The sequence below is a fragment of the Taudactylus pleione genome, unplaced genomic scaffold (assembly GCF_031769625.1).
Source record: "Taudactylus pleione unplaced genomic scaffold, aTauple2 ptg000054l, whole genome shotgun sequence".
Taxonomy (NCBI): domain Eukaryota; kingdom Metazoa; phylum Chordata; class Amphibia; order Anura; family Myobatrachidae; genus Taudactylus; species Taudactylus pleione.
Window position 1 is genome coordinate 4,149,020 of NW_028284456.1, and position 25,716 is coordinate 4,174,735.

Here is a 25,716-nt window from a genome sequence, read left to right on the forward strand (position 1 = left end):
GGTGCCCTGCGACTGACGTCACACCTATACCCCAAGGTATCCTGTGGAACCCTATGGACTTCGTAGAAATAGAGATAACAAGGGTAAGTTCTTACCATATCTCATATTATTCTTAGTTGCTGGTTTCTCTGGTAGTGTGTATTTCGAAAAGTGATCCCGGGTGGTTGTATCAACACCAAAAATGTGGTCAAACCTCCGAAAATGCCGTTTAGGAGGTTTGACCGCGTTCCGTATATGCACTAAGCTCCGGAAAACGAAACTTTCTGGAGTTTTGACCCGATAGGCAACATCATCTATAGATGGCTTTGCCTAATAGAAGTCTATGGGCTTCTTATCGCATAGTTAGCTGTGAGAGATCTCTCCCAGTGTCCCCCGCGGCTCGGTCATGTGCAGAAGGACTTAACCCTGAAGTCCTTATTTCGCAAAGAACAACTATTATCGTGGGAAGTTGTATTTTGCAATTTTAGTTGCAATTGAACAAGCATATGGCATTACTAAACGCAGCTATGCTTGCAACTAGTGGTGGGGAACGATGCCTGATGCATCCTGCCCCCTGTGTTAAAATGAAATACAGTCTTTAATTACACCCTTGACCTTATGTGAGATACATTTAATCTTTAAGATAAAGAATATGGCCCTCATTCAGAGCCGTACGCTCTGAGCAGAGCGCACGCTCTGAATGAGGGCCGCCCTCCATAAAAATGGAGCATCCTCCTGGACGCTCGTATAGCTGTGGGTCACCACCCACAGCCTATACGAGCGTGCATTTTGATGGCCGCGATGGTCGTGACCATCGCGACCATCGAAACTGCGAGCCGGAGCCTGCGGTCGAGGTTTTCAACCGCAAGCTCCGGAGTGATTTTGGCTCTATCAGAGCCAAAATCACTCCCACTGACATCACTAGTGATGTCAGTGGGCCGGCTTCTGACGGGAGGCGTTCCCGTGGGAACGCCCCCGTCAGGGAGGCACGCCCCCGGCACGCCCACCAAAGGGGGCGTGCTGTCAATCAACATCGACAGCACGCCCCCTTTGATCAGACACAACGAGCGAAGGTCTTTCCTTCGCTCGTCGCGTCTGGCGCATGCGCACGACGGAGCTCCCTCCGTCGTGCGCATGCTCAGTGCAGAACATCGACCCACTTGCGAGCTGACAGCCGCTCGCGAGTGGGTCTGAATCAGGGCCTATGTCTCTAACGTACATATGATATTTTGGTTTGTTGCATAAATTTTTTTCATCTAATTTACTAGTTTCTAAGTAACCTTTTATCAATTTGGATTATCCCTCGTTTTTATGTGGACTGTTAAAATGCTCTGTTGAGGAACACTTTCTTCATTCATTTTCATTGTAGGAAAATATTTTCTACAAGTTCTGTAATGCAGGCTATTATACAGTATGTAGTTACTGCTAGCAGCTTGTTTCTAATCCATTTTAGTACAGATCACACTGTCTTGATGGTGATGATGAAAAACAATCATTTGGAAACGAAGTTAGAGATGGGTGAGATTTAAATTAAATACATAGTCATTTATGTGATTTAATTTACAGGCTTCTACAGGCTTCTATATAAGCCTGTAGAAGACTAGGTTTATCCTCAAGAAGCAAAGCTAAATGTACCTATTCTCAAGTAATGCCATATAAGGTTTCACAAAACTTGGGGCAATCCATGGCCCTACTGCCATTCCATGAGACTGTTATTTCTGATCAATAGTGAAATAATTTAATGTTTTCAAATAATGAATTAATTCAGAATAACTAACTGATTCAATCAGAACTAATGACAATGACAGTGTATTTGCTATATGTTTACTTGTTTCTCCATCTGTCTCTCTTCATTTTTATCCAATTTAGAATATTCTCTTAACATTTTTAGGTAAAAGTAGCAACAGAGGAGCATGAACAAAGCAGGCTGGAGATGGTAGCTGCCATTATGCCATTTTCCTTCAACCTGCTTAGTCTAGACAGATTATTCATACTATTTATCTTGTTCTTATTCATTTTACCCTGATTACAGTTCTTGTCTCATTAACCAACGGTTATAGAATCTGTGTACCAGAGGCAAGTAATGGCTTCTTGATTAGGCATATGAAAGGAATGTATCGTATATGTTGGTTAGAAATAACTTGCTTTGATATTGTGTTGTTTCTCTACAAAATTGGTTTTAAAAAAAAATATATATTGTCCTTTTGCAACTCCCTAAAACTATAACTTGTCCAGTACATTTAGTAGCGAGAACTTGGGGAAAAAATAAATATTGTGTGTTTTATAACCATATTAGCTCTTGCTAATGACTCATCAGTCAGATGATAACTTTCTTTATGGAAGTTCTTTGGAAATTTAATGCATAATGTTGAATTGATGGACTTTTCAGAAATTTAATAAAAGAATTGGCAGTACTGTGGAACAACCGAGCCAATGCCCTGTTCAAACTTGAAAAATGGGATGAATCCTTTTTATCTGCCCAGCAGTGTCTTGATCTGGATCCAGGTTTTGTCAAGGTAAGTCACTTTCCACATTGCTTAACGTCTTTGTCACAGTAAATTAGTAATGCTAATTTGGCCTTCCGTGTGGGATAATTGTACTACATCCGTTTTTATTTCCTTTTGCTTTACACCGCCCATTTTTTTTCTTTTAATTAACAAGATGCCCAGTCACTGCTGATGAAAAAAATCAGCCTACAGCCTAATGTTGCCACCCCCACTGAAGCCATGGTTTTTTTGAGGTGTGGTTTGAACCACAAAACCTTTTTCCAGATTCACAGATGGGTAGCTCTTGTTAAACATGATTGAGCGCCGTGCAACTCTGTATCGCCGATTGTCTTTTTGCTGCGACTTTTGTACCTTCAAGAGCGTCTTAGTTGCAAATCGATGCACATAGGACACACAAGCAGCTTCTGCTGATTAAAATAATATGCTGCATGCCTCTATTCTCAATGCGACTTCGAGCCTTATCTGCATGCAAAATGCTACGTTACAGTGTCAATGGCTGTGACACTGTATTGTAGCATTTTGCATGCATCCACACCCGCAGTCGCACACAGAATATAGGCATGCCGGATATCGTTTTAATCAGCAGAAACTGCCTGTGTATCCTATTCAAATAGTTTTGCGAATAAGACCAATTTGAAGGTAAAAAGTCGCACGAGTCACGCCACAACATTGCGCGACTAGAAGGGCTGTTTAACGCACAAGGAGGCTAGATGAATGTGGACACATCTGTAATTCGCGTCTCTGTTCTCGCACATCTCGTCTTATTACAGATTTTTGAGGTACAGTACAACTATTTCTAGGCAGTGCCTGGGTTGTGTTTAAAGTAGCTTCTATTTTCTGATCATTTAACCAATGGTGCCCACTAGTATATCCCAATACTTGGATATTGTTTTCTAACTTTTTGCTAATTTATACACTTTAGTTTTCATTTCCACAGCTGTCTTTCAAATCCACAACCATAGCCATTAATACTGTGGGGTTTTTTTTCCTGAAAATGTGTAAGTTATATTAATTATTCAATGATGTCTGCTAATAGTAAATCAATTGTTTTCAAAACACAGGGATTAAATACTTGTGCAAAGAGTATATTTCAGGGTTTTCTTGTATTAAGATGTTTTTCTAATATACAAAATAATTTTCCGTTTCAGTGCTTTGAAATAAAAAGGTCAGCGTATGAAAAATCAGTATAGGATTTCTTTTTCAATGAAGTAAAAGAATTGGCAATGGATTTGAATACTTTTGCAAGGAACTGTATTACTGTACCTGGTATATTGCTGGTTCCTCATTGGCTGTATTCACCAAACCATCCTCTAAATATGCCAGTAAACTCCCTAAATGTGGAGCTGGCTACATCCAACCAGGGAAACACTGTAGGGTGGTTGGAATCCATAAAAGAAATCCCAAAAGGAAGAAGGGCTGGTTGCACAGACAAGTCTTCTAATTAGTAAAGGGAATAACTTCTTCTATCCTTTCTATAGCCTTCCATATGGCCTGAATATAAGGTTGACAGACAGCATAAACACTCCTACCTTTCAATAAATAAACTAGATGTGAAAATCTGAAGAATAGTATTTTATTGTAGTAATATGATAATTGGTAAAACTGGAATAGAAACAAGCAATGGAACGGAATTACAATATTCACTTCATGTAAGCAAACCTAAACACATAATATGTACAGTATGAGATATGCCAATGTATGCAAACAATATGAAATACATACAGGAGAATCTGCTACAGTATAATAATGTACTGACTTTTAGTGCTCCTAAGGTGGCCAGGGTGGCTGTCAGTCAGAGGCACCTTTTGCTGGGTGTGCCAAAGGCATGTGCATGCCCGAAAGAGGCGTGGCCACTATAAAAGGGGACTTGTGCCTTGAGATGCACACCCTTTTCATCACTGCAGTGGTCGTGCCCAGCACTCATGGAGATGCTGGGCTGCCCACAAGCTCTCCTGCAGTGTCAATAGATGCTGTGGGCATCCATTTACTTCCCGGGGGAGCCATGCAGCCAGGAAGTACTGACAGCTAGAGCGAGCTGAGACAGCTCTGCAGGCTATCAGCGCAGTGATTGCAGCAGAGCGCCTGAAAAGGGGCGCAGGGCATGTTTTGACTTCTAAAAAAGGGGCAGGGCGCAGTGCTTCGAGAAAGAAACCTAGCGGGAATGCTAGACTTTTAACACTCAAATGCAGAAATAAGTTCTAAACTATCAGCAGGTCTAATGGTAGCAAATATAATTCATAAATTGTTGCTGCTACAAACGGGAGAATATAGCTGCACCTGTATGATAGAGTACATGAGGCTAAAATGTAGAACCTGTGCTATCATATACCCAAGGTGCATTGGGGAGCTACAGTGGAAGCCCTAAGGTTCAAACTAATCTGATACAAGGCTGACCGCTAGGTGGAGCTTGCACAGAATAAGTGCATACAACATAAAATTGATGCTGAGGGCATGACAGTCAGGGTATCAGTGACAGTCAGGGTAGCAACAGGATCAGCAAGGATACTGGTCTAAAAAACAACTTTGTCTTGCCCTGCTTGCAGATTCTGACCTCGACCTTACGCATATTACGGTTTTAAGTTAGTTTTGGCAACTTGCCACTTGTTCCTTTGCTGCATGGTACTGTAGAGATAAAAACAACTAATAGAGATATACTGTTTTATATACCGCTCTCAGAAGGTGTTTGCATGGCTTTGTACTTGTCTCCCATTTAGTTTTGAATAAGTCTTTTGATTTTGAATTCTCTGGAAGGAAGATGGATAGTCCCAGTTTCTTGAGTTAGAAGAGTGACAAGAGTAAGCAGAAGTAGATCTTCTGGGTCATTAGAAACTGAAGTCAGGGGACTGATATTGACAATAGCGGAGATTGTGGAATGGAATGTAGAGACTTGTGGACAGATTTTGACATCTAATGCTGGGTACACATTAGCCGATATGTACTCAGCACTATATCGTAGGCGGCGAGCCCGGGCGGAGGTCCCAGCATCGGCAAGTGCATATACACTTGTCGAAGCCGGGAGCAACAATGCGACAGCAGGGGCCATGTTGCATTCAGCAGCATGGACCCCGCTGACGATATTGCCCGTCGCGCCTGCATGCATATGGTCTTGGGCGCATAATATAAATGCTTGTTAAGGGAGATAGAGTTCCTCCATTCTTCCTAAATATCCCCTTTCTATAGAAGCAGTGGGGGCTTCCCAGTCAGACATCTCATAGGTTAGTTCTATGAGCAGGACTTTACCTTGGATTGTGATAGGAGCTACAAATCCTAAGGAGTCATACAAGCTCTTTATAGCAGACAGGAAAGTAAAGGAGACAGATTTCATTTGGAAAGTGAAGGAGTCATTTTTTGAGTCCTATCTAAGTACAAGGCTACTTTGAGCTGGTGGAGAATCATTTTCTAAATCCACATCCCTTACAGTAATTCATTAGTAAGATGTTGGGGTTGGAAAAGCTTTCATCTCTCCTTTGGTGCTGGAAGCTATTTTGTGAAGCTTGAGATTTTAATAGGCAAGCATTTCCTAAGCTCTCTTGAGGAGGCTGATTGCAGTCTCATCTGTTCAATAATTGCTTCACATTAGTGCTTATACAAGGTCACATATAAGCCAAAATATTAAGAAACTAGAGCTATATTTTATATATTATTAATTTTATTTATATACAGTCATTTTTGGCTTGAGGAGCCTGCACACTGCACGCGTCGAGTCTCAAGTGTTTGGTTTGCCTTTATTGCTCCTCTCCCTGATGTCACATTGAGATAATACTTATTTACACAGTTATTTCTAGGTGACTAACCTATACAATATTGAAAACGCAATCCACAATCATACCGTAGTTTTTGCATAATGTCTAAATGAACAGACAGACAAAAATTCTGAAAATAAAATGTCTCCATAGTCTTACAGTCCCAAGGAGTACAATTCTCCAAAAAAAAAATCTGCGTACAGACATACCCATTACAACTATTATAAGTATAGATGAAAAAACACCAATGTGTATATATTAAATAAACAAGAACTCTTACTCTATTAAATGTTCCAAAATATTAGTCCAGAGCTACGGTAAAAGTTTCTCGTTTTCCTCCACAACTTCACCACTCCTCTCTTTAGTGAAAATATGTAAACAGAGGAAAGAAAAAAGTAATAGTGCAATAGAAAAGAATAAGTGGATATTGAAATCATTCTCATTACAATTCTGACAGAATTCCATTAAGGTCTCCTCAGAAACCTTCCATATAAATAGAACATAGTATATGAATCTTTGCTAGGATACCAGGTTTGCCCCCAAATGGCTGTCACGCCAAATGATCTGATCCTCCCATTATAAATTGGCATAACTGTAGGCAAGCAAGGTACCCATAGCAGTTCCAATTTCCTGTAAATAATATGTTCCTTTGAAGTAAAAATAATTGTTCATTATTCTAAATCTGATACTGTCTAAAACAAACTCATTAGTATTGGGGGTCAAGTCTATTTGTTTGAGAAAATAGGACACTTTCTATGCCCTTGTTGGTGTCAATAATCGTGTAAAGAGTGCTGACATCAGCACTAACCAGAAAACATTCTGAAGCCCAAACCATTTCCTCTATCTTTAGTAAGACATCACTAGTATATTTTATGCATGTCTTTGTGTTTTTCAGTAGTGGTTGTAGATATGAATTTATTTGCAGATAAGTTTGACGTTAAACTGTTTGTCCCATATATCATAGATCTACCGGGAGGTCTTGTATTTTTGGCAATACATAAATAGACAGTATTGATGTTGTATATTAATAAAATCTGACTCTGCTTTTGTTATAACTCCCTTATCCACTGCCTTATTAGTTAAATCTAAAAGGGATTTGGCTATTTTAGTGGTAGGATCACTTTTGAGCTTTCTATACATATGGCCATGTGTTAGTTGTTGTTTAAGTACTCCAACATAATCACATTTATCCATTAAGACCACCCCTCCACATTATCAGCAAGTTTAATAATTAAGGCCCTGATTCAGAGCCGGACGCTCTAACCAGAGCGCTCGCTCTGAATCAGGGCCCACCTCCATAAATATGGAGCGTCCTCCTGGACGCTCGTATAGCTGTGGGTCACCACCCACAGCCTATACGAGCGTGCAGGATGATGGTCGCGATGGTCTTGACCATCGCCAGTGCGAGCAGAAGCCTGCGGTTGAGTTTCTCAACCGCAAGGCCAGGAGTGATTTTGGCTCAATCAGAGCCAAAATCACTCCCACTGACATCACTAGTGATGTCAGTGGGGCCGGCTTCTGACGGTAGGCGTTCCCTTGGGAACGCCTCCGTCTGGCAGGCACGCCCCCGGCACGCCCACCAATGGGGGCGTGCTGTCAATCAACATCGACAGCAAGCCCCATTTGATCAAACACAACGAGCGAAGGAAAGTCCTTCGCTCGTCGCGTCTCGCGCATGCGCACGACGGAGCTCCCTCCGTCGTGCGCATGCGCAGTGCACACCATCGACCCACTTGCGAGCGGACAGCCGCTCGCGAGTGGGCCTGAATCAGGCCCAAAGTTCTTATCTTTTAATGATTTAATGTTCTTTAATTCCTTTCTAGTTCAATTACATTTCCCTTAACTATTTTTTGTAGAGCTGACAGTATGATTGAAACAATCTATAAACACCCCCACTGGTGAACGGGATAAAAGGTGGATATTGTTTTAAATGAGGATCTGGAGCACCTTCCAATATTTTCTTCTACAAATTCCTCATTTTTATTTAAGAAGTTTTTTTAATTTACCGTTTACTTTCAGATATTGTTTTGTATATCTAAGTGGAGATCAAACGAATCCATTTTGCTAGTGAGAACAAATTTGAATCCATTTTTAAGGATCTTTTCTTCTTCTATACTGAGTTGACCTTCACTCAGTTTGAATATCTTCGTTTCATCATTCTCATTATTGATTGTTATAAGGGAAATGGGTGTAGTATCATGTAGCATGGGTTTGTCCCTACACTTTGGTTTTCCGCCTCTTTTTCCTCTTTTTGTCTTTATATTTCTTTATGTCTCCAATACCTCCTTTTCATTCACTGATCCCAATCTAAAGAAAATGATGCACAATTGATTGATCCTAACACTTGGAATCTATTAATAGTAAATGGAGGTATTATATTTTATTTTTCCTTCCATTGATTGGAGTCTCCTCTTTTGGCAAAGATTTTAAACAGTCATCCTTGTAGAACTCCTTTTCGATGAGTTGTCTAACATCTGAACCATACTCTAGCTCACTCCCCTGAGCTTAATGCCTGAGTCCATAGATGGTGACTCCTGGAGAAGGGCTGTTGCCAAAGATATATATACCCTCATGTGGTATTCTGTAGTGTCTTCAGAAGGATCATTGTCTCTGAACCTTGAAATACTGTTTTGTTTTGTTTTTTCCTCACAAGAAAGCAATGAAACATTTGTTGAATGTCAGCAGTGAAGGCAATGGAGTCCTCTTGTAAGCAGATGAGTACTCCGAGAAGTTTGTATTTAAGGTTTGGACCTGTCAGGAGAACTTAATTTAAGGTGATATCTTCAAATTTGGCACTGAAATCAAACACAACTCTAATCTGATCTGGTTTGTTTTGATAGTATACTCCAAACATTGGCAGGTACCAGCATTCCTCTGTATCTTTGAGTCTGAACCTGTATACGTTACTGCGGTCGTGCCTTTTTCTCATGCCAAGTTCTGTTGTGCTTCTTCTACGACTTTGTATGTATTGAAAACGAATTCCTGTGCGGTTAAAGTCATAGCCCAGCGTCTCTAGCACACTTTCAGTGGTGTATTGCTTCATCTCCAATGCGAATAAGATGCAGTGGGGCTCAGTTGCACCAGGCATCTGACTCCATATGGCATATTGAGGCTAAGGGGTATATTTACGCGGGTTTTTAGAAGTGGGGATGTTGCCCATAGCAACCAATCAGATTCTAGTTAAGGTTTATCTAGCCCCTTCTAGCAGATAATACAGTCGAACCTGGATAAGTGGGATCTCAAGGTACGGCACTTTTAGTCTCGCTTAAAGAGGTATCTCACTAATCCAGTTTCTCACTTATCCAGGTTCAAGTAGTGTTCGTCTCACTTAAAGAGGTTCTCACCCCTGTAAGTCCAGGTACAGACATAGAGACTTGTCAAAACCTGTACTAATCCTAGTTACAGAGGTTCTAAAGGCGGTTGTCTCATTTATAGAGGTTAATAAACTGCACTAATCTCACTTAAAGAGGTCCTAACCGCAATCCTCTCAGTTATAGAGGTAATTATTCCTAATAATCAAGAAAAATCGGTCTCCGTTAAAGAGGTTTGACAGTCTCACTAACAGAGGTTATTTGGTGAAAAAATTACAGGACTTCACAATTAGTCCTAGTAATAGAGGTTTCCTACTTATCTAGGTCCCACTTATCCAGGTTCGACTGTAGCTAGAATCTAGCTATACCCCTAAGTGTATGAGGACACATCTGTACCAAACTCAGTAATTGGGCATCTAAGTATATAGATCTATCAATCCAGTTTTTACATTTTCAAATGGTTTCAAATCTCCCTTCACTATCATCATTATCATTATCCCACAGCACCGAATATTCAACATTCAAATCACTTAAATGCGTAAATACAAACACAACTATGAGTCATCCAAGTATTAACAAGTAGCCCAAATACAAGTTCGAATCCCAGACGCATGAACTGAACATGACAGAATAACATTCACATAAATAAAACAGCATACAGTACAGTACAATATTAGGTTCACAGGATGTAGACAAAGTGGATGTAGATATTAGTGATAGGGTAGAGAGGTCCCTGCATCACTATATATATATATATGTATATGTAATCCTTTAACCCCTCCCCCCTCAATTTTCGCAAGAATGTGCCTTTTCCAATTTGTTCTATTTTATGTGTGAGGCAGCCTATACCTTGTCTGATCTTCTAACCTATTTGTAGCAATCAGGATGTCCTAATTCTACTTAATATACTCAGCCACATGCCTAGTCACTTTAAAGCCGCATACACACTACACGATGTGTGTTTGTGACAATATTGTTATCGGCGGGCCCGGCGGTGTATACACACTTGCCGATGCCAACCAGCGACGGACGATGGCGGTGGGGGGGAGCGGGACCATGCTGCATTCAGCAGCATGGCATCGCTCACGATATCCCCAGATTGGGCTGCATGTACAGTTGACTGGGGATATCGTAAATGACCAGCGGGTGCGCGCATCGTTGGTCGTTTACCGCATACACAGTGACCGATAGTGTGAATGATAATATCGTTCAATCGTTCAAAATATTGGCAAGTGTGTTCGTGGCTTAAGAGGTGCTCAGAGAGAGGGCTCTGATTACACAGGTCTGAGCCAGCCGTGGAGGCAGAGCAACATCTTCCCACCTTTAGAGCAAACACTCTTTTCATGGACTTTTTATTTTTCCCCAGTACTTAGTCTGATGGCTAAAGCTTTGGTTAGGATTTTAAGTGTTATGAATTGGGTGTATAGGATTTGCTAACAATTGGATCTTTACCTAGTTTTGGTATACATTTTCAGAGTCTATGGGTGGAATTACAATCTCTTTGCTGGGATGTATCTCCTGGGTTAAGTGCCTGGAGCTGTTCAATTGCCCACGCGGTAAACCTGTGACTAGCAGATTTCAGCTCGCACCCTCCAGAGGTGCGAGCAGAGATCCATGCTACAGATGAGTCCACATACATCTAGCCTCTTTGCGCGTTAAAAAGCCCTTCTAGCGTGACTCGGCAATAACACTGTAACGTAGCGTTTCATATGCAGATACATCCGCAGTCGCACACAGAACATAGGCATGCCACATGTCATATTAATCAGCAGATTATCTATTCACATCACTGTGTGAATAAGACACATTTGAAGGTAAAAAGACGCACGAAAAGATGCTCTGCGCTAAAGAGTCACACGGAGCTCCCACATTATGTGTAGCGCGTCTTGTAGCGTATGGTGGACACATCTGTAACCAGTTCCTTAGGGCTAGTCGTGGTGTTACCGCCTGAGGTAACAGCATTTTGCCCGACACTTAAGCAGATTACTGCAATTTAGACCCGGGCATTAGTCGCAGTTACTGTAGGTGCATGTCCCAGCTTATTTGCCGAGCATGATGCAGTCAATTAAATAGCTCCAGGCACTTAAATCGCGAGATACATTCCCGCAAAGAGCATTTAATTCCCCCCCATGACTCTGGAAATATTCTTTATATATAAGCATAATTAAAGGTGACAGGCAGTTTTTCAAAATACCACTTTTGTATAATCTATACATTTTTTATATATACACACACATACACAGCATATAAAACCTGTCCTTTGGATGTCCCTATTAATGCAACAAAATGTATATGTAGAACACGTTGTAAATTTCACATATGTAGCAAATATTTCAGCCCTGTACACAAACTCTCCTTTTAATTTTGCCTATTGACCTGCCCAAGTTTATAAAGAAATCAATGACCATTTTTACTTTTGCAGGCCTACTACCGTGCTGGATATTCCTTGGTGAAATTGTATGATATACCTGCTGCACTGAAGGTTTTTGTCATGGGACTTATGCAGCTTACTAACACCTCTGATGGCAATGTGGTGGTAGACTTTCTGCATGGTATATTCATGGCCTTTGAAGGTAATTCATTATTTTTGCCTTTATTCTTACAGTCCACAATTCATGTGTAAACACATTAAAATGAATACATAATTTACTTTAAAAAAAATCTTCTATTCTTTATTTTTTGAGTGGAGTAAAATAATGCAATTATTATTATTATCTTTTGTTAGGTGACACAAGGTGTACATAGTGACATACAAGAGCTAACAAGAAAGTAAAGTACACAGCATAAGTACAAAGTACAACAATGAGAATTTTTAAGGCATAATACAAGTACTGCAATAAAACAACAGGCATGATGTACAGGGCAAGAGTAGGAAAACTCTCTGTAGCCATAGTCACTAGACAGTGGTGAGTTGCAGGGGAAAGCACAATATCTATCAATGAACCTGTACCCATTGGAGCACTGGTGGTCAGGTTATTGTAGGGGAAGGAACAAGAGGGAAAGGGCCATGGCCGATAGCTTACATTCTAAAGGGAAGGGGGGCAGACTGCAATTGGAGGGAAAACTCAGGAGACAAGGGCCCTCATTCAGAGCCGTACTCTCTGTGCAGAGCGCACGCTCTGAATGAGGGCCGCCCTCCATAATTATGGAGCGTCCTCCTGGACGCTCGTATAGCTGTGGGTCACCACCCACAGCCTATACGAGCGTGCAGTTTGATGGCCGCGATGGTCTTGACCACTGCGAGCCGGAGCCTGCGGTTGAGTTTTTCAACCGCAAGGCCCGGAGTGATTTTGGCTCGTTATCAGAGCCAAAATCACTCCCACTGACATCTAGTGATGTCAGTGGGCCGGCTTCTGACAGTAGGCGTTCCCTTGGGAACGCCTCCGTCTGGCTGGCACGCCCCAGGCACGCCCACCAAAGGGAGCGTGCTGTCAATCAACATCGACAGCACGCCCCCTTTGATCAGACACAACGAGCGAAGGATAGTCCTTCGCTCGTCGCGTCTGGCGCATGCGCACGACGGAGCTCCCGCCGTCGTGCGCATGCGCAGTGCACAACATCGACCCATTTGCGAGCGGACAGCCGCTTGCGAGTGGGTCTGAATCAGGCCCAAGGTGTGTAGGGGGAGGCAGCAAGACAGGAGTTAAGAGGAAGAGTGGTAGGCTTTTGTGAAGAAGACTGTCTTCATGGTACAATTAAAGTTAGGAAAAAAGGAAGAAAGACTGTGCAGTGTGAGAAATTTGGAGACCGGCATGGGAGGAAATGACCAGAAGTGAGGCAGCAGTCGGAAGAGGTGTGGAGGGGACGGAGAGTGAGTTGCACCTACTCGGATAATGGTATGCATGTATAATTTGAGGTGTTACTGTTTGTTAGGTTATACCAAGCCTCTATTGCTGCTGCACATTATTCCTATTGTCTGGAGACTGGGATCCTGTAGCCATTTGAAGGTATGGTTATCAGTAAGAGTTAATTAGGTAGATGGCCTGAAGGTCAATGAGTGCTGATCTAGGGGGTCTAATGAGACTGTTGGTTTAGTATGGAAGGGGTGGGGGTAGTACCGTTGGGAATTAGGGATACTTAGCTTTGGTAGCAAAACAATATTAATATATTTTCTAAACTATAGGTAAATTGATACCTTTTTGTGGTATAGATCCCTATTGACCTAGATGATGGGGTATCCTTTAAACTTCCGTGTTTCCACCTATTGGTAGGTCGAGATAGGACCAAAGATATTTTAGATTATGTTAGTAATTAACATTTGTTATAATACCGATTAATCCCTTCACCGCAGAAGACGAGATGGGGTCGTCGTTCAGAGGTACAGTAAGACAGCAGAGTTCAAGCCACATCTCCACAGTGAGGGGCAAAACAAAATAAAACTTGACCAATTTGTGCTCCACCAGTCCTAACGACCGGTGGGGACGCCCAGGAAATTCCAGGTCCGTTCGGGAAGTTACACCGGCACGCATATAAGTGCCGACGCCACTTTTGAAGAAAAAAAAAATGAAAATGGTGAGGGAGGAATTCTCCAATCCCACCACCAAGAAAGATGTGGGTCCCCTCTGTCAAACAGTGTGCCCACATAAATGCTAATGTCTGGTAATCACACTCTGCACTACAGAAAAATAATGTAGTCCAAAGATGGGGGAAGATCTCAACCAATCTTTTTCAAATGATGGTGCCCCTTAGAACATATTGCACCAGGCAATGTTGTCATAAGCTATGGAAAATGTATGTTTTCTGTATATATCGGTGGTGTAGGGCACTACGTGCCTTATCACCCCCATAGTGGCAGCTGCAATTGAGTTCACACTCATATTAGATAGCAGGGAGTCCCCACTTTCAAATATGTGACCCACTAGTTGCTATTGACTGGTGATCACGAGAAATATTAACCTGTGCTACGGTAAACAGACCTTTTCTTTATATGGGTGGGAGGGCACTACATGCCCTGTCACATCTATAACTACTTCTGTAAATGTGGTGTCACTCACATATGAAAGAGAGGAGTCTCATCTTTCAAATTATGTGGCCCCCTTAGCAGCTATTGTCTGGGATCACCTTTGATCACCAGACCATATCACCCAGTGCTATGGAAAAATATTGTTTTCGATGTAGATGGTGACGAAGCAAGATGTTAGCCCCTCCCCCACTGTGAAGAGTGCCCGGGGAAGGGGTCTTGAAACAGGGCAGTCTCCCCTTTCATGCGATGCACCATCTTAGTAGTTATTGTCTGATGATAACCAGACAATAAGTGAAATAATAACACAATAAATAAAAAAATTCACATATAGGGGAATCTAAAGCCATTATCTCCCCTATCTTGTGTCAAATTAAAAAAGTAAACCTGTATGTAATGCAGTAGGTTGTCTAGATTTTAAAATGGTAAGCCTTGTTGGGCTAATGTATTCTTCCTGATGTAGAAAATGTTTAAATTGAGACAGCGAAAAGTACAGTTTTTATTTTTATCAAAACCTGCACATAGAATTCAGCTTTTTACTATTTTCGAAAGGTGGATTATTGGTGAAACAATAAGCACAAAGTATTTATTTGTGGTGTTTATAAGCTGGTAAAAAAAAATTGCATTTGGTTCCTTTTTTTAAAAAATTTCATTATAAAACTGTTTTTTTATAATAATAAATTGTAATGGTGGGTACACAATATACACATATATCTCCAGATCGAGTGATCTGCAGATATATCTGCAGATGATGGTCGTTCATACACACTGAACGGCCATCATCTGTGTCTGCCCGCAAGTCCCGGCGGCCAGGGGGGGGCGTGTCCCGGTGGCTGCTCCCTCCCTGCGGCTGCCGCTGTGTGTGTACGGGCGGTCTGCAGACCACCCGTACGTACTTGCCGATGGACAGATAAGTCTGCAGACATATCTATCTATCGGCTGTGCAGCACAGCTAATGCGATATGTTCGTGAACGCCGACGTTCACCGACATATCGCGGGTACACACTAGCCGACGGCCAGCAGATATATTGGCCGATCAATTGATCGGCCAATGTATCTGTCAGTGTGTACCCAGCTTAAGAATTAGAAGATTAATGGTATTTTCTGAAAATAGAAAATCTTATGAAAAACACAAAGGTAATGTTTGTCCGGGTACCGCATAAAAAATAATTAATATTGATGTTGAAATGTGACAAGCGGAAATGTAAAAAATGACCTCAGCACAAGGGTGAGAGAACCCTCAGCAGTGAAGGGGTTCTATAACCTACAATAAACATTGTACAGGTCTAGGTACATTTTTTATAGTACTATGTGTTTATAGCATGAAGTCTGGATCCATAAGAAAAGCCCTTCTAATGCTTGCTGCAAACCTTGTAACGTTTCACATTATTTTGTTAAACAATTTTTTTTTTTCTTACTTTTTTTTTTTAAATGTAAAATAGTTTTTTTTTTCATTATTTTAAACAGCCAGTGGAGTGAGTGATCCTTTCTTAGGATTATTTGATCATATCTTGAGACAGGGCTACAATACACCAATCTGGAAGTTACTTATTGTTAAACTCGTGAAAGGACAAATGTACAAGGTAAGGCCTGTTGATTCCTAAAGTCTTTATATTCATCACATATGGTAACCCCTAAAATGTACACACTGCCAGCACTCAAAGTAAGATTTTGAAATTGGTGGAGCTCTTTGGATCCAATGAACATGTCATCATTCCTTCCACTTTATACAAAAGGTGAAAGCACTGCATATCACTATCTCAAGTGTGTTCTCCTCATACCTAGATGTAGTTTACTTCAGCTGATATTATATAGATACTATATTCACACCAAGTGATATTGGACTTGTGGGTGAGCCTTTTTGTTTTGTACACCAAGGCGGTCAAATATAACAAGCGAGTACTATGGGTTATTCATTCCTATTTGGTCTAGGGCACTGATGGGGGAAGGGGAGGAAATCTACTATAGAGTGATTTCCAAAAACAACCTAATAGACCTAATAAACAAAAACTACAATTTAAAAAGGTTCAAATGGTTAATATAGGGGCGAAAAATAAGTGATCAAAATGAAAGCCGTTATTAACCGTATTACTCAATGACCCAGTGCCCTGAGAAGGATGGACAGAAGTGCAGATTTACAGAGTGGTTTCCATCCATCATACTGCTACAATTGTTATTTTCAAAAACTCCATGGTAGATCTGGAATAAATAATTTTCCCTCCTTCAGCTGCAGTGTTCTCCCTAGGGCCTTCTTGATGGGCGCTCTACTTGGCACTTTTCTTACACTGCCCAGCTCACCCAGGGACAGCCCGACTTACAGGAGAGAAGAGTGTGCTAGCATCAGCCAGCATATGGTGCCATGAGCAACAGAAATGCTTACTGCACAGTATGGATGCCATTGCTGGCTTTCATGTCGGAAGCCCGGCAACCATTCGATGCCGAGCTTCCGACATCAAATCCAGCGATGTGATGGCATCTAGCCCTCGCATCGTAACCATTAGATAGTATAAACACTGCGATGGTTATACGTAAGACCAAAAAGGGGCGGGTCCTCTGTTAAAGTGGGTGGAGCCTCACAGCACCCTCGTCCACGTCACTGTGGGGATGTGCTCGGCACTCTTCGAGATGCTGGGATGCACCCAGGCTCCCCCTACACTGAGAATAGATTGCATGAGCGCGGCATATTCTCCTACTGCTCAACCGCTGCTGTGTGCTCCCCCTCCGCACAGCCAGCCATCGGATGGGCATCGGAAAGCTGCATCCGATGGCTGGCAACCATCAAATTCCCGGTATTTGATGGAAAAAGTACTTCCATCAAATCGGAAACATCGAAGGTTGCTAACCATCGGCTACCGATATCCATCCATACTGCATAAAAACACACCTGAGGATCCTGACTTCCACCTCAACCCCAGCCCACTCTGCAGTGTAGGCAAGCATTGCAGACTCACAGCCTCCTCCTCTTCTACCCAGAGGTTACCAAAAAGTAAGTAAGATGTATGGGGGAGGGTGCACGATGAGTACTGCTTACTTTTTGTGATAGTTTTGTTCTGCTATCTCCGATGTAATGCTGCCTGGCAGAAAATACATTTTTGGGAGTCACTTTTCAAGTGAGTGCTAACACCGTCTGATGGTAACTTTACTTTAGCTTGTGACTTCAAACTCTGCAAAGAACCTTTTTTGGAGCTTGATGTATGCTTCTGATGAGAGGTTCCCATTGCAGGCATGCAACAGCGGATTTTTCAGACCCTCTTCTTAAGTATCGCTGGAGATCAGTGCGAGATCTCTTACTGTCAGGGACGTGCAGTCAGGGGAGGCATGTTAATTATGTGCTTTATATTTTTCTAATAATTTTTACAGTGGAGCTAGAGTCAAATTTGTTTGGAGGCACCGAGAGTGGAGTCTCCAGCTGAGAATAGGAAAGGAGATGAAGCGGGGGGGCGGGGCCAAGCCACGGGCAGTAAAAGCCCACTGAAAAATGCAGGAGAAGCGGCACCTATACAAGTGCCTCATTGACAGGGACGTGCTTTCAGCCCACATCAAAGCACACCCCTGTCAGTGAGGCAGATGTGATTGGGTATCAGTTCCAGCACTGACAGTGACTGTTTCCGGCTGTTACTGTCAGTGAACTCTGGAACTGATTCAGATCCGGTCGCAAGCGGGAATGGGAGGCACATATAGAAACCGTTGCAATTCCTACACCATTCACCTGATTTGGATGTAATTACCCTCAAATTAAATCTGAAAGTCTGCAGTTAGAGCACATCTTGTTTGTTTCATTTCAAAGCCATTGTGGTGGTGGTGAATAGAGGCCAAAATATGAAAATTCTGTCAATGTCCCAATATTTATGCACCTGACTGTATGTCCACCACTGATCTGGGTTAGATAAATTTGGCTTTTGGAATATATACAGATGTGTCCTTACACATCTTTGCTGCAGTCGCGCTAAAAAGCCCATCTTGGTGCGCTAGGTCCCTTGAGTCTCTGCTAGTGCCGGGCATCTTTTTTGTGATCTGACTAGGATTCACCAGCACTGAGTCTCTGAATCTGTATACAAAGTGCTACAGTGTAGTGGCCGCAGCTTTTGTCACTCCAAGTTCCGTTGCGGTTCAAATAAAGACTCTGGTGCACACACATATACAAGTGTCGCATATCAAATTAATCTGCACAGTCTGCTGATGTGTCCTATTCGCATCACCTATTCGCATCGATCTGTCAAGTTAAAGCTAAAGCTGCATACACACACACAACGATTTAGTAAATGAACGATTTTAGTAAACTATTTTCGTTAATTTTTTCAAGGGAAAAATGAACGAAAATTGTTCACTAAAATTGTTCATTTACTAAATGTAATGAACAATTTTTTTGAACTACAAACGATTTTTGCATATTCCCTTACTGAAAATCGTTGAGTTGGTCAGTCTGACTGAACAACAAACGTGAACGCGCATGAACGATAATCGTTCATCGTTTTAACTCAAAGTACACGATTTTTCAAACGATTGAATGATAAACGATATCGTTAACGATAATCGTTCAAAAAATCGTTGTGTGTGTTTATGCACCTTTAGTAATAACAAAGAAAATGCATTGATGATGTCAATACAAGAGATGCAGATTTGTCCACATACATCTTTCTTTCCTGCGTGTTAAACAGCCCTTCTAGTCACACCATGCTGTGGCATTACTCGGTAGTGCTGAGCGTACATTTTACCTTCAAATCATCTTATTCGCAAAGCAATGTGAATGGGACGAGCAAGAAACTTCTGCTGTTTAAAATGACATGCGGCATACCTATACAGAAGAAAACATCTAGCGCTAGCCCGGAAAGAAGGTTCAGGTATAAATGCAGCAGTAAAGAAAGAGGTATTTGCCAACCTCACTAGATAAATCAAAATCAGAAAAACATGTGCTTAAATACCCTTGCTGGGACATTAATTAAACCAATATAAATAAAAAGATTTTATACATAACATTACATATTGAAGGAGACATTAATATTACAAGTTGTATTAGACACTTCTCATAAACACACAAATCTTCCCAAAGATGAGGTATGTGTATGTATGTATGTATGTATATGTATGTGTGTAAGTATATATATATATATATATATATATATAAACACACTTCATAGAGCTAGCTCATTATAAAAAGAGCTGATCAGGCTCAAACTGATTTTATAAAATTGAATATCAAAATAATAAGTATCCAGCAGGAGTTTCCTCAAGTAAGGTGAAAAGGTCACATATGTTGTTACCAATTGTCCTAATTGGCAAGCTTTAATTCTGTTAAATACACGTAGCTTATGTTGTTGCAGATTGTATAGCAGAAAAACATATCCCTAAGCAGCCAAGGGGGCATAATAGTTGTCATCAATTGTCCTTAATTGGCAAGCTTTGGTTTGGTAAATACAAATAGCATATATTTATTGCAGATTCAATATCAGAAAAATCAAAAAATATACAGTTCACTTAGGGGTTCTCTATATATTTTAATATGTGTACATAATATTGCATATTTGAACCAGCGGCCCTATATAGGAATAGGTTTGCAGTCCGTCATATTGAGTCCATAAGACCACTGTCTTATACACATTATTTCACCTTATTTGTAGCCTTGTGCAGGTCCTGTGCATATATGGTATGTCAATTTGATTCCAAGTGATGTCCACCGCCTTTAGTCCCGGGCTGGTACAGTCAAGCTGTCCAGGCACAACACGGTGCAGTATAGTTTTGCGGCAGCTGCCGCCTCCAGTCTCTATAGTCTCTATAGTTGTTAGTGGTGAAACACCTGTAGCGGTATATTGCAAGTCCCAGCGTGTAGTTCGTAGCAGGCGACTGGAAGAGTGAGAAACCCCAGTGAAGAGAGCAGCAGCGCGTTTCGGCTACCGCTGTGGGCTTTTACAAGCTGAATGCTACCTTACAGTGTCACAGCCACTGACACTGTAACATAGTATTTTGCATGCAGATACATCCACAATCGCACACAGAATATAGGCATGCCACATATAATTTTAATCAGCAGAACCTGCTTGTGTGTCCCATTCTCATCGGTTTGTGAATAAGATGATTTGAAAGTAAAAAGTCGCACGAAAAGACTCTCTGTGCTTCCAATTCGCACATTGCTCACGCGTTATGTTTAACGCTACTTGTAGCACACGGAGGTGAGATATATGTGGACACAACTGTAGGTGTGGCACCATGTGTGCGTGCGTTAAGGGGTGGGGGAGAGGTGCTTTGGGCCCACGTTAACTTGAATAGGATAGGCTATATAGCAGTCTGTGCACAGGGCACACAGTGACATTTGTGTGAGTGGTGGGTGAAGACGCTGCTGCCGCCAGTCTGTGTAGCGCTACTGGTCAAATGGGCCACTTCCATGACCGGTCCCCTATGCAGAGCAATACAACTATAGCACCTCAAATAAAAAATTTTTTGGCAGAAGCGCTTTCATCGCGGGCGAAGCCATGAGCAACAGCTAGATATAATATAGGCAAAGTATCCTATAATGCTCTGTATAGTGTAGCACGTCATAGTTAGCTGTGAGAGTCTGTGATGCACAGGGTAGTTGAAACCTGAGAACTCAGGGCCTGATTCATAGTTGTACGCAACCCATTGGTTTGCGTATAACTCCTATGGTTTCTGATCTGCGCGTGTGAAGAGCCGTGTCTGCATCGGCGATCGCAGTGCCTCCTAAGGTGCATCATGATTGACATGCTGCGGCCGTCTGGGACGGCGTGCCGTGGCCAATGGCTGCGTCCTTTGATGCAGCTTCACTGGCCACAACTGCGTGAATTTTACGGCTGACCTGATGGTTACTCAAATGGCCGATGTTCACACAAGCAGCTTATCACAGCAGCCAGCAGGAGGCCTATATTTACACAAGATGCCTATTGCGGCATTAGCATATTATCACACAGCCACAGCAGACAAAGAATCAGAATCAGGCCCCCAGTCCTTACAACCGTGACTCAGGACAAGTACTTCACAAGTCAAACAGCCCACATAACATGCTAAGTTAAATTAATTATGTATTTACCATCCACATACACATTGTGCATGAATGGTTCTCATTGTTGCAACAGATTTGCTGAAAAGACTGTTTAAGAAATTACTATTTTCATGAGGGATCCCTGTAACACCTCTGAGGGTCACACAGTGCATGCTCCACCCTCTTCGTCCACCGCTACTTTAAATACAGTAGTTAAACTAAATGTATGTCATTCTATAAGATAAATGTATAGGTTATCTATCGCTAAAAAATATATTTCCTTTTCTAGTCCTGCCTATTTTTGATGTCATCACGTGACAGACTGACTACAGATGTTAAGGACCTGAAAGCACCACTGGGGGGCATATTTGAGGTAGATCATGCAAACAATCTTTTTTTCTGTGGTTTATATACATTATTTATGTACTGTACATCGTGTCTTCTTTTAACTTGCTTATTACAATACAGTATTGTGAGTGTTGTACACTGTTTTTGTGACATCTGACCTGTACTAAATGGTGTTATAAGATTTTAGTTTATTTTTAATAATACATAGCTTTACAAATGATTTGATTGTCTTACATTTGGCATTCTTTGAGAGATGTTCTCTATTTCTTAAAGCAATCAATATATAACAAAGAATTGTAAACAAGATGATGAAAACCCTTAAATAGCAATATACATGGAATTAAACCTTACTAGGCAGATACAAGCTTGTGTCTGGACTGGTATATGTACTGTATATGTCGAAGAATACATAAAAACTGTGTTTGATCACCTATAATATTTTAGAAATCCAATGCTATTGTTAAAACCTTAGTGTCACGCTCCGGCCCTTAAAAAACAGTTTCTTACCTCTCTGTCCAGGCTAGTGCTAAGGTCTGCTCGCGCTGTGCATCACTCCAGGATAGCACAGAAGTCTGCTCATGCTGCACTTCGCTCCCGGCTGGTGCTGAGGTCTGTCTGTGCTGCTCCTGCCCCTTCCGCTCATTGTCCTGTCACTGCACATGGAGATTGCTCTCTGCAGCCCCTTGTTCACAGCGTGTCTTCCCAGCATGATTGCACACAGGCTGTACGACAGAGTTCCTTCCTAAACCACAGTATGGGCGCAGCCATGTTGGACTCTGTCACCTGACACTCTTCCTCCACTCAGAATGCTGCTCCCAGACCAGCTGATTGCAGCATCCAATCCCTGGGGATCTTCCCTTATAAATTCCATTACCAGACTGGCCTCTGTTGCTAGTACAACGTTGCTCCCAGGTACTCTATATCTGAACGGTCCCAGACCGTTTTATATCCAGTTACTATATCTGGTAAACAAGTCTCCTATACCATCTTGCACAATAGTCTGGTATTACCACTCAGACTTGTTCTTACAGCCGCCATCGGTTCCAGCCGATACCTGCAACCATTAATATAATCCGATGCCGCAAACATTGTACTCATATCAATTAAGTTCTTGAATTCTTCAACATCGGTCCCAACCAATCAAGTTCTTCAATTCATGATCATCGATCCCAACCGATCAAGTTAATCAATTCAACAACATCTGACTCATAGCAATGAAGTTCTTCAACATCGCTCCCAAACCGATCAAGTTAATCAACATCAAATTCAAATCCATTAAGTTCTTCAATTCATCAACATCGGTCTCAAACCGATCCAGCTTTTACACCAACATCATTGGTCCCAATCTGATTCTGCTTATTCCTTCAGTTTTTTTCCAGTCCCATTCCAATCTCCTGCTCAATAAAGGCATTCTATTCCTGTTCTCACCTTCGGGCCCGTCATCCACTGCCATATCTCTACCTCCTCACATCTATACATGAGGAGGACCTGGCTTAAACCACCTAAGTTCATTCACGCCTCTTCAGCCTCCCACGCCTGTTCCAACCCTCAGATGTGACACTTCGGTTTTAGTACCAAATTATTATATAGCATTCTGACTAAATGTTTTTCTGGTGTATCTTTTAATTACGCTTCAAAAAGAATGATTTCAAACTCATCACTTAATGGGGTGTAGCAGTCATTCTCTTGGTGTTATAGTGTACAGTTTCTGTGTAGTAGATCCATTCTGCTCTCTGATTTCTTGACGGTTTTCATATACTTATTATGCAAGTTTTTTTGAGGTAGGTTGTCTATATGCCAAGATTTGATGATATTACTCTTTTTTTGCCAACCAGAAATATGTGAAGTCTACTCTATGCGAGAAGTTAAATCCCATCAGTCAACTTGTCACTTGGCTTATAGAGATGGGAGCTGATGTGGACACCATTGGAGAGCATTCCCTTCATTCTGTTATCAAACTCTGTATGAAATCAGGTAAAATAACATTGGAAAATTGCACTCAGTGTGGCAACCTGTAGAAACAGGTAATCATGGATTTTTGCTTTTATTTAGATAAGCAAAATATCTAAAATTCCCATTTGAATAATCACAGATTTCTTGTCAAATATCTTGATAATACTGTACATGTGATGGCATTTTAACAGTGTTCTCATTTGTTTTTCAGTCATTACATGTACCGTAATTGTGAATAAATCTAATGAAAGTGATCAGTAAACAGAAATGTTTGTGCGACACTTGTATTGGTTGTGTAATGCTTTCACGGCCATACTTGGATTAATGGTTTTTCAACAAATTAAGCAAAATTATAGAAAAGAAGTAATATTGCTGATGTTCGATATGTCTTACTATTTATTCTATCTACTGTAGTGTGTGTGTATACTTGTAGTTATACATATGGGGTATAGAACTGGCTGTGGTGTATTGATCCTGCAAATTCTATTTTGTACAGTGAGAATCCGCATCAAAAAGTGTACATTACATCGAACAACATGAACAGACCTTCCTCTTATTGTATGACACTTGGCACTATCCAGGGGGTTGATGTTAGCATACTTAATTAGTGACGGTGTGAAGTCATTGAGCATTATACAACAATGCTTTGCTTTATATTGTAGCAACTCTTCCAGGTTTTTGTGACTTCATGTGATTGCTTAGCGGTTAAGCTACATAAATTAAGTAAGATTAGAAGACTTTAATGCTGGGTACACACTGAACGATATAATAGTCATACAACCGACAAACGATATATCGTCTCCAGCCGTCGGGGGGGTGTGTACACACATTATATTTGTGAATCACGTTGTTCACAGATATATCGTGTTGGCTGTGCAGCATGGCATATTTAATATATCTGAAAGATATATTGTGCACATTTAAGGGTGCGGGCATGCGACCCACCCGTATGCTGGCCGGCTGCACCAGCAACAGTGATTTCACAGCTGGTCCCTGCAGGCAGACATATCAGTCAGCCGATTGGTTATTGTTTATGCACAGCCGCATCATTAGCAAATCGGTCGACCTGCCGATCCATCAGCCAAGTGTGTATCCCGCTATAGAATTTGGTGGGATCTCCAAACTTGGAAACTAATGCCCAGCAAGTCTTAAGTGGCATATTAACCCTTATTACACAATGCATTTTCATTTATAATTTCTTTAACAGTAGACAGCCGACTTTTCCATCTTGTCTTAAGAACCAAACCAACCATGAAGAAATGTATCAATGAAAAAGATGGGGATGGCAACACAGTGCTGCTCCTTGTAGCATTATTTTCATCAAATGATTATACGCCAAAGCGTAAGTAATGGGAACAGAGACATTGACTTCTCTAATTAAGGATTGGGGATTGCCAGTTGAAAATAAAGTGAGATCTTATTTTTGGTATATATTAGTTATTTCTGTTTACGGTTTTGTTTTTTTCTGTAAACATTAAAGAATGACAGTCTATTAGTTAACTGGTGTGTGGTAGGAGCTGTGGGGCTGAGAACTAGGATATTGGAGGCAGGCAGTGATGTGGTCAGTGCCCCACTCTTGTAATCTTCCCATTTGCATGGAGCCAATGGCTGTCTTACAGTCAAGCTACATACTATAACATAGATCAGTGCAGTGCTGTATAATGGAATGCTTTGTGGAAATGCAGCATCCCAGGTAAGTTGTTTAACGGTTTGGGTGGAGTTATTATTTCAAATTATATAAAGAATTTCGGTGCTGAGTTTGTGATACAATATCAATAACTAATCAGTTTACTCAACTATACATACAGCTGCATAGAATCCACTTTGAGCTTGTGCTTGCTCAAAAAGACAGAAACGGACACAACGAATTCTGCGCTTGTTTTAGTTTCACCAAATAAATTGTGAGATGGCAGAAATTTATAC

The 25,716-nt window shown here is 41.4% G+C and overlaps 1 protein-coding gene across 1 annotated transcript in view; it reads left to right on the forward strand.

Moving 5' to 3' along the window:
* Window positions 1-25,716, forward strand: part of TRANK1 (tetratricopeptide repeat and ankyrin repeat containing 1) — a 181,577-nt gene that overhangs the window by 63,079 nt on the left and 92,782 nt on the right. The window contains exons 4-9 of the mRNA XM_088464408.1: window positions 2,369-2,495; window positions 11,963-12,113; window positions 15,969-16,084; window positions 21,782-21,865; window positions 23,676-23,814; window positions 25,001-25,135. Coding sequence (XP_088320534.1) covers window positions 2,369-2,495; window positions 11,963-12,113; window positions 15,969-16,084; window positions 21,782-21,865; window positions 23,676-23,814; window positions 25,001-25,135 — 752 coding nt within the window. The remainder of the gene's footprint in view (window positions 1-2,368; window positions 2,496-11,962; window positions 12,114-15,968; window positions 16,085-21,781; window positions 21,866-23,675; window positions 23,815-25,000; window positions 25,136-25,716) is intronic.